This window comes from Myxine glutinosa, chromosome 11, assembly GCF_964187855.1.
Source record: "Myxine glutinosa chromosome 11, kmMyxGlut1.1, whole genome shotgun sequence".
In the NCBI taxonomy this organism is placed as follows: domain Eukaryota; kingdom Metazoa; phylum Chordata; class Myxini; order Myxiniformes; family Myxinidae; genus Myxine; species Myxine glutinosa.
Window position 1 is genome coordinate 5,332,252 of NC_136271.1, and position 13,928 is coordinate 5,346,179.

Here is a 13,928-nt window from a genome sequence, read left to right on the forward strand (position 1 = left end):
TACAGAGAACACCAGCCTACGTAGAACACCACACCACACCTTACAGAGAACACCAGCCTATGTAGAACACCACAACACCTTACAGAGAACACCAGCCTACGTAGAACACCACACCATACCTTAGAGAGCACCAGCCTACGTAGAACACCACACCTTACAGAGAACACCAGCCTACGTAGAACACCACACCACACCTTACAGAGAACACCAGCCTATGGAGAACACCACACCACACCTTACAGAGAACACCAGCCTACGTAGAACACCACACCTTACAGAGAACACCAGCCTACATACAACACCACACCACACCTTACAGAGAACACGAGCCTACGTAGAACACCACACCTTACAGAGAACACCAACCTACGTAGAACACCACACAACACCTTACAGAGAACACCACACCACACCTTACAGAGAACACCACACCACACCTTACAGAGAACACCAGCCTACGTAGAACACCACACCACACCTTACAGAGAACACCAGCTTACGTAGAACACCACGCCACACCTTACAGAGAACACCAGCCTACGTAGAACACCACACCTTACAGAGAACACCAACCTACGTAGAACACCACACAACACCTTACAGAGAACACCACGCCACACCTTACAGAGAACACGAGCCTACGTAGAACACCACACCTTACAGAGAACACCAACCTACGTAGAACACCACACAACACCTTACAGAGAACACCACACCACACCTTACAGAGAACACCACACCACACCTTACAGAGAACACCAGCCTACGTAGAACACCACACCACACCTTACAGAGAACACCAGCTTACGTAGAACACCACGCCACACCTTACAGAGGCAGGTTGCTGCAACATCAATCTCTGAAAAACAACGAGTTGGGCAGCTACCTGGATCATGTCTTTCAAAGCCAGAAAGTCTCATGTTTTCACTCTGTCCTTGTGCAAGAATTGACATTCGTAGCCCCCTCCATCCCACTCCCAGTCTACTTTGGCAAATCCCTGGAAGAGGTACAGTCATTGGAGCGCTGAGGCCGAACAATCTGTTAAAATCTATCTTGGAACAAACCACCTTGTCAAACTCGCTGGTGAGAATGGCTGACATCCTGATATTCTTTGCAAAGCCAAAGTCCATTATGATTTGCTTGGAGATCATCACAGTGTACAAGGCTTTCATCCAAGTATCATGGATTATGGGTAACCGCTCTTGGCTCATGCAGTTACTTCCCATCTTTCTTCCCTGTGGATGATCAAATCCAAGGCTTTTTGTTGTTGGCATCTCTCTGTCGGAGGCCGACTCCCGAGTTTGGCTTCTCTGTGAAGGAGGCCGACTCCCAAGTTTGGCTTCTCTGTGAAGGACGCCGACTCCCAAGGTTGGCTTCTCTCTGCAGGAGGCCGAGTCCCAAGGATGGCTTCTCTGTGAAGGAGGCCGACTCCCAAGTTTGGCTTCTCTGTGAAGGAGGCCGACTCCCAAGTTTGACTTCTCTGTGAAGGAGGGCGACTCCCAAGGTTGGCTTCTCTGTGAAGGAGGCCGACTCCCAAGGTTGGCTTCTCTGTGAAGGAGGCCGACTCCCAAGGTTGACTTCTCTGTAAAGGAGGCCGACTCCCAAGTTTGGCTTCTCTGTGAAGGAGGCCGACTCCCAAGGTTGACTTCTCTGTGAAGGAGGCCGACTCCCAAGTTTGGCTTCTCTGTGAAGGAGGCCGATTCCCAAGGTTGACTTCTCTGTGAAGGAGGCTGACTCCCAAGGTTGACTTCTCTGTAAAGGAGGCCGACTCCCAAGGTTGACTTCTCTGTAAAGGAGGCCGACTCCCAAGTTTGGCTTCTCTGTGAAGGAGGCCGACTCCCAAGGTTGACTTCTCTGTAAAGGAGGCCGACTCCCAAGGTTGACTTCTCTGTGAAGGAGGCTGATTCCCAAGGTTGACTTCTCTGTGAAGGAGGCTGATTCCCAAGGTTGACTTCTCTGTGAAGGAGGCCGACTCCCAAGGTTGACTTCTCTGTGAAGGAGGCCGACTCCCAAAGTTGACTTCTCTGTAAAGGAGGCCGACTCCCAAGGTTGACTTCTCTGTAAAGGAGGCCGACTCCCAAGGTTGACTTCTCTGTGAAGGAGGCTGATTCCCAAGGTTGACTTCTCTGTGAAGGAGGCCGACTCCCAAGGTTGACTTCTCTGTGAAGGAGGCCGACTCCCAAAGTTGACTTCTCTGTAAAGGAGGCCGACTCCCAAGGTTGACTTCTCTGTAAAGGAGGCCGACTCCCAAGGTTGACTTCTCTGTGACGGAGGCCGACTCCCAAGGTTGACTTCTCTGTGAAGGAGGCCGACTCCCAAGGTTGACTTCTCTGTAAAGGAGGCCGACTCCCAAGGTTGACTTCTCTGTAAAGGAGGCCGACTCCCAAGGTTGACTTCTCTGTAAAGGAGGCCGACTCCCAAGGTTGACTTCTCTGTGACGGAGGCCGACTCCCCAGGTTGACTTCTCTGTGAAGGAGGCCGACTCCCAAGGTTGACTTCTCTGTGACGGAGGCCGACTCCCAAGGTTGACTTCTCTGTGAAGGAGGCCGACTCCCAAGGTTGACTTCTCTGTGACGGAGGCCGACTCCCAAGTTTGGCTTCTCTCCCAATGCAGGATAGTTGGTCAACTCAGTTTTATAATCGCCCAACTTATTTCCTACATTATCACAATCCCTCTTTCCTCCCGTAGCCCACCAAGGCCACATGCATTCTTCCACAATCCTACACCTGGTCAGCCTCCCCAATTCCAAGCTGAATGCTCACCTCCATTGCTCCTCACCTACAATAACTCTGATCGGTTTAACCGACTGTGTCCGAGTTGTTGTGCCCCTCTCTCTAGTCTTTCAAATGTGCCTCCCATCATCATCTCATTCTTAACGTTTTTTATTTTAAAGTCTACACTTACCATGTCCAACGTTGCCCATCGAGTCGTAAATGAGTTTACAGGCCTTCAGCAGCAGGATGACTTTCTTGGAAGGCGAGTACATGTACTGAAGGCGAGCGAGCGTGCTGCGGATTTTTTCGAGCACGGCAGGCTCAGGTAAGCGGGGCGGCATTGCTCCAGGTGCCAGCGGAGCAGGTAATTCGCGGGCAGCACGACGCATGTTGGTGCGAAGCTGCTGCAGGATCCCGTCACGTGACCGGTACTTGCACAGCGCTTTCTCTAAAGAACGTTTCAGCGGCTTGAGCAAGCACTTGTGTAGAGCTTTCTCCAAAACGGTGTCTGCAACAAAGTAAACAAAAAACAAAGCTGATAATTCCCATCAATCTTACTATAATTCACCAAATGTCTGTCCGTCCGTCTGTCTGTTCCCAGGTACCGCAAAAACGGCTGAACAGATCGCAACGATATTTTGGGTGGGTAATTCTGGGACCCCCTGGAGTAAAATAGGCTATATTGTTTTTCCAAATTTTCCCCAATTTTTCCAATTTTCCAGTTTTTCCAAACACGATGGAGTAATATTTACCGATATGAACAGTGATGTGGCTTTTGTTGAAATTCTACAAATAGTGTTTAGATTTTGATGATTTGCGTGTGATATGATTGAACGGATGTTTATATAAATCGTGTAAAATAAAAAAACCTTAAATTTCTGATATTTTGCCTTTTCACTTGGGCCTCCCAATTGAAGCCCCACCTGTAGGGCGGGTACCGTTGCTAGTATAGTTTAATACAGCAGATTGTTTGAGGGCAACTCTGTGGTACAACAAATCTAACACAATGAGGAGCAATTACATATTACATTCCTGTGCCATCTTGCGAGCACATTGCTTTGGTAGCACATTCAAACCTGTTGATATTCCGGTTAAAGACGACCAGAACATTGATAGACGAGAACCTCACCCGGGAGAGCGCATACCTGCGCCAGACTGAACAGTTTACGTTTTGTATCCCACTGATAGGCAATATCTGCATCCCGACCTGAACGAAGTTTTCATTGGCTTGTTCTCGTCACCTAACCAACCTGTCCACCAAGTTTTGTCTGAATCTGTCCATAACTTTGAGATATCATGCACTATATAGTTTTTGGCCCTATCTCTCAATGCTGAAGAATCATTTAAAATATTATAGCGTCCGATACGGATTCAGATCTTCCCCAAAATGTAATACATTTGTTCTCGTCACCTAACCAACCTGCCCATCAATTTTCGTCCAAATCCGTCCACAACTTTTTGAGATATCCTGCTCAGACAGACAGATAAACAAACAGGGGTGAAAGCATAACCTCCGTCCATCTAACTTTGGGGGTGGAGGTAACAAGAAGGATGTCAATGTCCAAGATGTCTCTCAAGATGTCTCCGATTCCTTAGTATCTCTCCCTGGTTACTCCCTCCTCCGGTATGATAGACCTGAGCCTCGTCCTGGAGATGGGGTTGCTATCTTTATCAAAAACTCTCTTCCTCACTCTGCCTGCACTGCCCTCACTCCACCTCACCCCCAGGAGTACCTCTGTCGACAGCTTCCCCTTCACTCCCACCTTTTGTTAGTATGTGTGTTGTACCGTCCACCAAACAGTGATGACTCTATCTACATCTCACTGTCTGATATGGACCAACTTCTATCGACTCATCCCAACTGTCTCTTCCTCATATGTAGTGATTTCAATTGTCATCATGCCAGCAGGCTGGGTGTGGGTACCTATCTCACCAGCCATGGCTCCTCAGCAAAGGACTTCTGCGACTCATTGGGACTGACGCAATCTGTAAATTTCCCAACCCGGATATCAGTCAATATAACATCTTCTCTTCGAGACTTGGTTATGACTAACTTCCCTGCAAATATCTGCTGCTCTTCTTCTGCTCCAATCGGTACATCTGATCATTTCCTTGTTAAAGTATGGGGTTGCTATAACAGTATGGGGCATTTCCTTGTTAAAAATCGGTACATCCTCTTCCAAATCCTGGTGGCGTCTGGTCAAATCCGTTTCTGGTGTTTGTTCCCCCTCCATCCCCTCCCTTACCTCAAACGGCTACACAGCTGACTCCGCACGTGAAAAAGCTGAATGCCTCAACTCTGTGTTTGCCTCTAAATCTTGTGTCCCAAACCCATCCCTCTCTGTACCCACCATACCCAGTCGTACCCTGCTGCTCCTGGACTCCGTGTCCTTTCCTCCTGACAAGGTGGAAAAGTTTCTGTCAACCCTCGACTCTGATTCTGCAACTGGACCCGACGGCATCAGCCCACGGGTCCTAAAATCCTGCTCTGCCGCTCTATCTCACCCTCTCTCTGTTCTCTTCACCCTCTCTTTTGCTCAAGGTCAACTGCCATCTGCTTGGAAATCAGCCAACATCACTGCTTTGCACAAAAAAGGTGCAAAAACAGATCCTAGCAACTACAGACGAATCAGCCTTCTCCCAATTATCAGCAAAGTCATGGAATCCATGCTTCGGATATGAAATCTTTCCTCTTCTCCAATGGCTTGATCACTGATCATCAATTTGGTTTCAGACCAGGTCACTCTACTCTGGACATGCTGCTTCTGCTGTCTCAACAATGGATGGAGGTCCTCAATGCCAAACAGGAAATTAGAGCCGTATCCCTCGACATATCACGTGCCTTCGATACGGTCTGGCACCCCGCTCTGCTCACCAAACTCTCCTCCTTTGGTATCCATGGAAATCTCCACGCATGGCTGGCGGACTTCCTCTCTAGTCGTCGTCAACGTGTGGCCCTGAATGGGTTTCTCTCATCTCCTCTTCCTGTTCAGGCTGGAGTTCCCCAAGGCAGTGTTCTGGGCCCCGTGCTTTTTCTGGTCTTCATCAATGATCTCTCTGACTCTCTTGAAAATCCTCTCTATCTCTTTGCTGATGACTCCACTCTCTGCCGCTCCATTCCTCTTCCCTCAGATCGGCAGTCTGCAGCCTCCTCACTCTCTGAAGACTTGCACAAAATCACAGACTGGTCAAACAAGTGGAACATGTCTTTAAATCCTGACAAATCTCACACTCTTACTATGTCTCTCCGAAAAGATCGACTGGACAACCCTCCCATCTACTTTCTCAACAATCCTCTCCAAGAAGTTCTGTCGCTCAAGCTTTTGCGTCTCACTATCTGCCATGATCTTTCTTGGGAAAACCACATTTCCAAGCTGGCCTCCAAAGCCAGTCGCCGACTGGGCATCCTCCGTCGTGCGAAGTCCTTCCTCGGCACACCTGAGCTCCTCACCACATACAAGGCTTTCATCCGCAGCTCAATGGAATACTGTTCTCCCCGATGGGCCGGTGCTCCTGCCTCACACCTAGCTCGGCTTCACGCTGTTGAAACCAAAGCTTTCAGAATTATTGGAATCTCCCGCGATGAAGCTATCTCTGAGGGCCTTTCACTCACTCACCGCAGGCAGGTAGGTGGTCTTTCTGTCTTCTACCGACTCCTCTCCGGCCTTGCACCCCCAGCTCTCTCTGTGCTCTGTCCCCCAAATATTCCTACAGGTCGCACAAGATCTGCCAGCAACCCTCTGATGGTTAAACTGCCGAAATCTCGGCTCTCTGCTCACCTTCACTCTTTCATTCCTCTTTTCTCCCACCTCTGGAACAAACTCCCTCACTCCCTTCAATCCCACTCCTCCCTCCGGATCTTTAAAACAGCTGTTCACCACCATCTCTTATCTTCCCCCATCCAAAACCTTGATCTTTTCTACCCCCGCTAATTCACCCCAGATCCACCTTGTTTGAAATTCCAACTTCTTTCCTGGAAGTCCTGGCAGTGTCCATATGTTTTATACCTCTCCCACCGCCCCCTTCCCATGCCCCCCCCCCAAAGCCCTCGCCCTCTCTCAGATCTCTCGATGTCTCCATGTCTCTCGGTCCCTGCTCTCAAATGTTGTGTTTGTGTCCTTCCCCCTCTCTCCCCATCTTGGCTACCGCTCCCGATGTTATATGTTTTATGTGTCGGTTTGTCTTTCTGTGTGATTAATGTTCGCTCTTTCACGAGCCTCGATCTTGTATACAAAAAAAAAAGAACATAAAAAAAAAGTAGACATCTTTCTGGCCATTCTCAGAGAGCCTCCTCAGCACCGACGAGTCTGGCACTTCACTCAGGCCAACTGGCATGGTCTTCAAGCAGCCATCAATCATCTGGACTGGTCTCCCATCTCTACCACCTCTGACATCAACTCATCCTGGGAATTCTTCCAAAGTATACTGCTCTCTCTCATGCACAGATTTATCCCATCTCGTCTTCAGTCGTCGTACCATTCCTCCCGTCCACGGTACACTGAATCTTGTGGTGAGGCAGTTGCCATGAAACAACTTGCCTTTGCCTCTTGGAAGGCTAATCCAACTGAAAGCAATCTCAGTTCCTTCCACCAAGCTCGGAACAAGTGTGTGTCTACTGTCTACCCTTAGGAGTGCCAAGAAGCACTATCTCTCCACACTTAAGACTGAACTCTCAAACCTGTCTCCCTCCTCCAAATCCTGGTGGTGTCTGGACAAATCTGTTTCTGGTGTTTGTTCCCCCTCCATCCCCTCCCTTACATCAAAGCTCTTTGAGCTCATCAAAGCTCATCATCATCATTTGAGCCCATCATCAAAGCTCATTTAGCTCTTCCACGAGCCTCCATCTTGTATACAACAAAAACAAAAAAACAAAACAAACAAAAAAACGGCTACACAGATGACTCCGCACGTGAAAAAGCTGAATGCCTCAACTCTGTGTTTGCCTCAATATCTTGTGTCCCAAACCCATCTCTCTCTGTACCCACCATACCCAGTCGTACCCAGCTGCTCCTGGACTCTGTGTCCTTCTCTCCTGACAAGGTGGAGAAGTTTCTGTCAATCCTCGACACTGATTCTGCAACTGGACCAGACGGCATCAGCCCAAGGGTACTAAAATCCTGCTCTGCCGCTCTTTCACACCCTCTCTCTGTTCTCTTCACCCTCTTTTTGCTCAAGGTTATCTGCTATCAGCTTGGAAATCAGCCAACATTACCGCTTTACACAAAAATGGTGCAAAAACAGATCCTTGCAACTACAGACCAATCAGCCTGCTCCGAATTATCAGCAGTCATGGAATCCATCATTGCTTTAGATTTCAAATCCTTCCTCTTCTCCAATGCCTTGATCTCTGATCATCAATTTGGTTTCAGACCAGGTCACTACTCTGGACATGCTGCTTCTGCTGTCTCAACAATGGATGGAGGTCCTCAATGTCAAACAGCAAATTAGAGCTGTCTCCCTTGACATATCACGTGCCTTCGATACGGTCTGGCACCCCGCTCTGCTCACCAAACTCTCCTCCCATGGTATCCATGGAAATCTGCACGCATGGCTTGCGGACTTCCTCTCTGGTCGTAGTCAACGCGTGGCCCTGAATGGATTTCTCTCATGTCCCCTTCCTGTTCAGGCTGGAGTTTCCCAAGGCAGTGTTCTGGGCCCTGCGCTTTTTCTGGTCTTCATCAATGATCTCTCCAACTCTCTGGAAAATCCTCTCTATCTCTTTGCTGATGATTCCACTCTCTGCCGCTACATACCTCATCCTTCAGATCGGCAGTCTGCAGCCTCCTCACTTCCTGCAGACCTGGACAAAATCACAGGCTGGTCAAACAAGTGGAACATGTCTTTCAATCCTGACAAATCTCACACTGTCTCTCCGAAAAGACTGTCTGGACAACCCTCCCATCTACTTTCTCAACAATCCTCTCCAAGAAGTTCTGTCATTCAAGCTTTTGGGTATCACTATCTGCCATGATCTTTCCTGGGAAAACCACATTTCCAAGCTGGCCTCCAAAGCCAGTCGCCGACTGGGCATTCTCCGTCATGTGGTCCTTTCTTGGCTCACCTGAGCTCCTCACCACATACAAGGCTTTCATCCGCAGCTCAATGGAATACTGTTCTCCCCTCTGGCTGGCGCTCCTTCCTCACCTCCCTCGGCTTCACGTTGTTGAAACCAAAGCTTTAAGAATAATTGGAATCTCCCGCGAGGAAGCTAACTCTGAGGGCCTTTCACTCACTCACCGCAGGCAGGTTGGTGGTCTTTGTCTTCTACCGTCTCCGATCCGGCCTAGCCCCCCTCCCCCTCCCAGACCTGTCTGTGCTCTTGTCTCCCAAATATTCCTACAGGTCACACAAGATCTGCCAGCAAACCTCTTATGGTTAAATTGCCAAAATCAAGTATCAAGGTTAAATAATATCATTTTATTATTTAACTTCCTGGCCTTAGTTGAGGACATTGTTGAAACTTTTCTCTTTCTGTATTTATTGTTTTGCTGCTGAGACTTCCCAATCACATGATCAGTGCAGTTCCTTCCTCGATAGCTTCTCTACTCCTCTCTAATTTAAAATTAATTGTAGTTTTTTCCTTCAAAAGCAAAAATTGAATGCACAGAGAAATCTTGAAAGTCAGAATGAAGAGCAAAGCACAAATTGCAACAAACAGCACGATATATATAATATATATATATATATATACGTATAAATATATATATATATATATACATATATATATATATACATATATATACATACATATACATACATATACATATATATACATACATATATATACATACATATACATATATATACATACATATATATATGTATATATATATATATATATATATATATATATATATATATATATATTATATATATATATATATATATATATATATATATATATATATATATACACATATATATATATATAGGAATACCACGTTAAGGGTACAGTTTTGTACTGCACTGTTAACCTGCACACAAAAGCATCGTCTGGTCACACATCTCTTCTTCTCGTTCATCAAACTTCTCTCAAATCTGGTTCAGCCTGTTCCGTCAAGATATTCCAGGTGATTACTGACTCAAAAGGCCTCAGCCTGTACCTTGCTCCTTTTAATTGAAATACAGTATTCCTCAGAAAGTATAGACAAACACAAATACATCATGCTCATGAGGAACCAATACATATTCATGATCGAGGCTTCTTCTTCGTTAATATGGAGCACAATGCCCTAGGGTAGTGCAGAAGTTTAAAAAACTTCTGCAAGCCAGGGGGTAGCCGAGTTATGGCATTCAAATTCAAACTTGTCCCTGATCCTCTAAATTAATAAAATGTATTGTAATGACAATGAAATAGATTTGATGAATCTTAACACTTCAGACAAGGCCAGCGAATCTCGCATGCAGATGCAGGCATTCAGCTCAAGCTGTGATGCTATCTACTTTTATAACCACGCAGCAAAGTAAGCTCGATCAAAGAATAGAGCGATATAGTCCTTTGTTAGCCTGATATTGTATAAATAGTGTATTTATATATGATATGACTTTTCATACGATACCTATATACACATATATATATATTTTTTTTAAAGATTTAATATATAGAACTTGTAACAATGATGTGTGCTGAACTTTTGCAACCCTGTTTTTCTGCAACAGGGAGATTGAGAAACAGAACCGATATCTGGAAAAAGCAGTAGGCTTTGCTTATTTTGAAAGATGTTAGAAATCTCTGTGTTTCTTCATGACTTGACATTTTGTGGCTGGGAGAGTTGGAGATGAAGAAAGGAAAAAGCTGTTATCTCTTTAAACCTTGTTTGACCTACTTCTTTGATCTCTGACCATAAATAGCCATGCCGCAGCTACCTCGGGGAGCTCTTGGTTCAGTTGTAATGTATTAAATGTAGTGTGTTGACCTGTGTTGAATGTAGCATTGTGATTTCGTTTTATTCGTGTATGTGTAACTCGAATGGAAGCGTTTTCTGTAAATACCTTTTGGTACCAGTGAATCAAGAACTCGCATGTGTCATTAAATCAGTTTATTGTCTTCTGAACGAGTTTGGATATTTAATTTTCTTGTCTTGTCAAATCATTTAAGGCTAATTTAATGAATTAAAACAATCCACAACAGTCGCATCATTAGCTGAGGGCACAGCTGCGATGCTGCTGCAGCACCCCCTGCTGGTTATGGTAGGAATTTGTAACTTTTGTTCATAGTACTACCGATAGCAGGCCGACTCTTCGGGTATGCAACGACTGCTGACACATGGACACCTACGTAACACGTCCATCCGAAGGACGTGCACATTCATGTATCACCCTGTGGAAGATCATTTGGAATGACTGAGTGTGCTGGTCCTCCTATAACTTTCTACTCACAAATACAAGTTCATATACAATTGTGCAATCACATATACCTGATCACGGTAGTGAGGTAGAAACAATCACCAGTGCTGGCAATGTGTCTCGAATAGGTAACCCCTTCCCCCCTTCGGAATGAAACGGCTTGCAGTATGAACAAGAAATTGATGGATGGGGTAGTACAAATTCTACCTTGTTATTACACAGACCTCAAGCATGTTGGGCCTAATATGTTAGTGCTTTGGATTGTAAATTGTTGTAAATTGTTGTGTAAATACGGGTAAGGGGCGAGGGTAGAGTAGGTGACAGGGGGGGGGGTGACGTACGTTAGGGACAAGCTTTCTCCGCTCGATCTCCAGGCGCACCTCACCTCTGCATTGCCTTTATTGATGTGTACCCTTGCGCCCTTGCCCTCGCTGACTCTGCTTTGTCTTCCTCTCCCCCCCCCCCCCCCCCCCATGGACCGTGCTCTCTGGGCACTGAGGGAGAGCGTGCGGGAGCCGCATTTGTGTGCCCGAGCCCCCGCTGCCAGCTGCCTGGATCGGTCCACCACTTTATGGACCGTACGTCTTGCGGCCATGCACCACCATATGGACCACGGTTCTGTGGCTGAGCACCACACTTATGGACCACACGTTTGTGGCATGACTCCTCTGCTGGGACCGGCCACGATGGCCCAAGAAAGTTTGCTTGCGGACCACGGAGAGGTGGCCCCTTTTTGCACTACAGGTGGACCACCCATAGTTGGCCCCTGTGGGCCATAAATAAAAATGGACACGTTTTGTGCTTTTTATTGTTATTATTGCAAATAGGCAGCAAGCCACAATAATGACATCTGGAAGAGACAACGGCCAGCAGAGGGAGCAGCAGAGCAGAAAGAAGACCACCAGTTGTTTTTATTGTATGTGCAATGGAGCACCGAATGGTGCTTGATTGGTGCTTTGGTGCTTGCATGCTCGGGGATGCATTGCAACAAAATTCTGCATCCCCGGGCATGTGAGGTGGTGTATCGATGCAGTGCATGCTCTTTCCTCCCTCCCACAGGGTTCTTTTTCTTTTTATTTCCTCAAAGAAATGACAGGTCCTGGGTTTGCATGTAAATACAAATAGTGGCACTTGTAAATAATGCTCCCCACCGTCAATGTTTAGTTTGAAAATAATTCCGCAATTCCGTTAACTGTGGGTGTGAATCTGTTAGGTAGGATGCAACGTAATAGGGGGACATATTTAATTGCGTTTTAAAACTGTCGCACTCAGGGTAAGGTTAATCGTAGAGGGAAACTACATCTGAGTGTCACATTAAGTTAAAGTTTTGTCGGCCCGAGATGTGCCGTGAGGAATGAGGGTGCTGTGTTGCGGTTTTTAGAACCTTCACATGTAAATTTAGTAGTAAATTCCCTTATAAATAACCCCTGTGTACATTTCCCCTTAATTGGCTGTTAAATTAAATAATTGCACCTTCGTTAGTCCACATTGTAACACGTAGCAAATCATAGGCCCCTCTCAATAGTTATATCATTAGTATGTGTTTCAGTTAAGGACCTATTCCCAATAGTTGACTCTGCGTTGCATCAAATCAAATAAGATAGGATCCCTTGCGATATCCCCGTGGCCTCCTAAAAGTGCCAGTAAGGCGGCGTTCGTCGCCGTTGCATTGGGTGTTTACTGGCTCACATCGCCCCAAACTCCATTACGCACGAGGCCAAGGAGGAGGGAAGAGCCGTCAGAGTACGGACGTGGCCCCCACCTCGTCACCAAAGGTGGAGCAAAAGAGCCCTTGCCAGCCAACCAGCGCCGAGGTGAGCAAACAGGCAGGCGTGTCATCGGGTCCAGCGGCTTGATACGGCCAAGGCCAATAAAAGCAAGAGAAGGGACTGCTTACGGAGACGAGCAAGGAGAAGGCATGACCAGGAGATGAGCTTCAGAAGCGGATGAGAAAGGGGCACTGAGAGACGCGCAAAGTTTTTGGAGTTGGACAAAGAAGGTTCAAGAGAGTCGCTCCTGCCGCGTGCAGCCCTGACGCGCTGCTGCGAGCACCCCGGCCGTGAGAACCCGAGTGCGGGGAGTCGGCGGCCGCTCGCTTCCAGCCCTGCCGTTCTGCACGGATCCTTCTCACCCTTCGTCCAGCCATTCCTGCCTGCAATCCCCTTTTGTGTACGTGAGTTTGTTCTGTTCGTCTTGTCCTGGGTATAAGTTAAGCCTGTATAGTTTAAGGAATTGCACTGTGTCTTCTGCTCTTCTCTGTAAATTACTTATATTTCTCTCTTCCTTTGTTTTGTGTAAATAGTAATAAATACATGTTCCTCCGTATTCTTTTGGTTTTCCTTCTCGTCCGATCGTCTTTGTCTTTTCCCAATTGAGTACCTGTGGCACGATTTTGGCCGAACCGCTTCGCAATCGGGTTTAGTCTATTGCTAACGGCTCGGATTCCGGACTGCTAAACTGCTCGGCAAAATACCATCTTGTCCGGGATTCGAGCGGGGCCATCCACCTGCTTTGTGGAGGGATTGGCGGAGGTGTCCGGGAATCCCTTGACAATCACCTTGGCCAATCCTATCCCACAAAGGAGCAGGGTGGGTCCAGGAACGGAGATGGCCAGCTTAACAAGACGAGAGGATTAAACCCCCCTCGGTAAGGGGAGTGCCGTCGCCCGATTCCGTAACGATATATCTATATATATATATATATATATATATATATATATATATATATATATATATATATATGTATATATATATATATGTATATATATATATATATATATGTATATATATGTATATATATATATATATATATATATATATATATATATATATATATATATATATATATATATATATATATATATATAT

General features: G+C 46.4%; 1 protein-coding gene across 2 annotated transcripts in view; it reads right to left on the reverse strand.

Moving 5' to 3' along the window:
- Positions 1 to 13,928, reverse strand: part of RIN2 (Ras and Rab interactor 2) — a 157,463-nt gene that overhangs the window by 22,616 nt on the left and 120,919 nt on the right. For both annotated transcript variants that reach the window (XM_068130089.2, XM_068130090.2), the window contains one exon: positions 2,906 to 3,223. In XM_068130089.2, the coding sequence (XP_067986190.2) occupies positions 2,906 to 3,223 (318 nt within the window). The remainder of the gene's footprint in view (positions 1 to 2,905; positions 3,224 to 13,928) is intronic.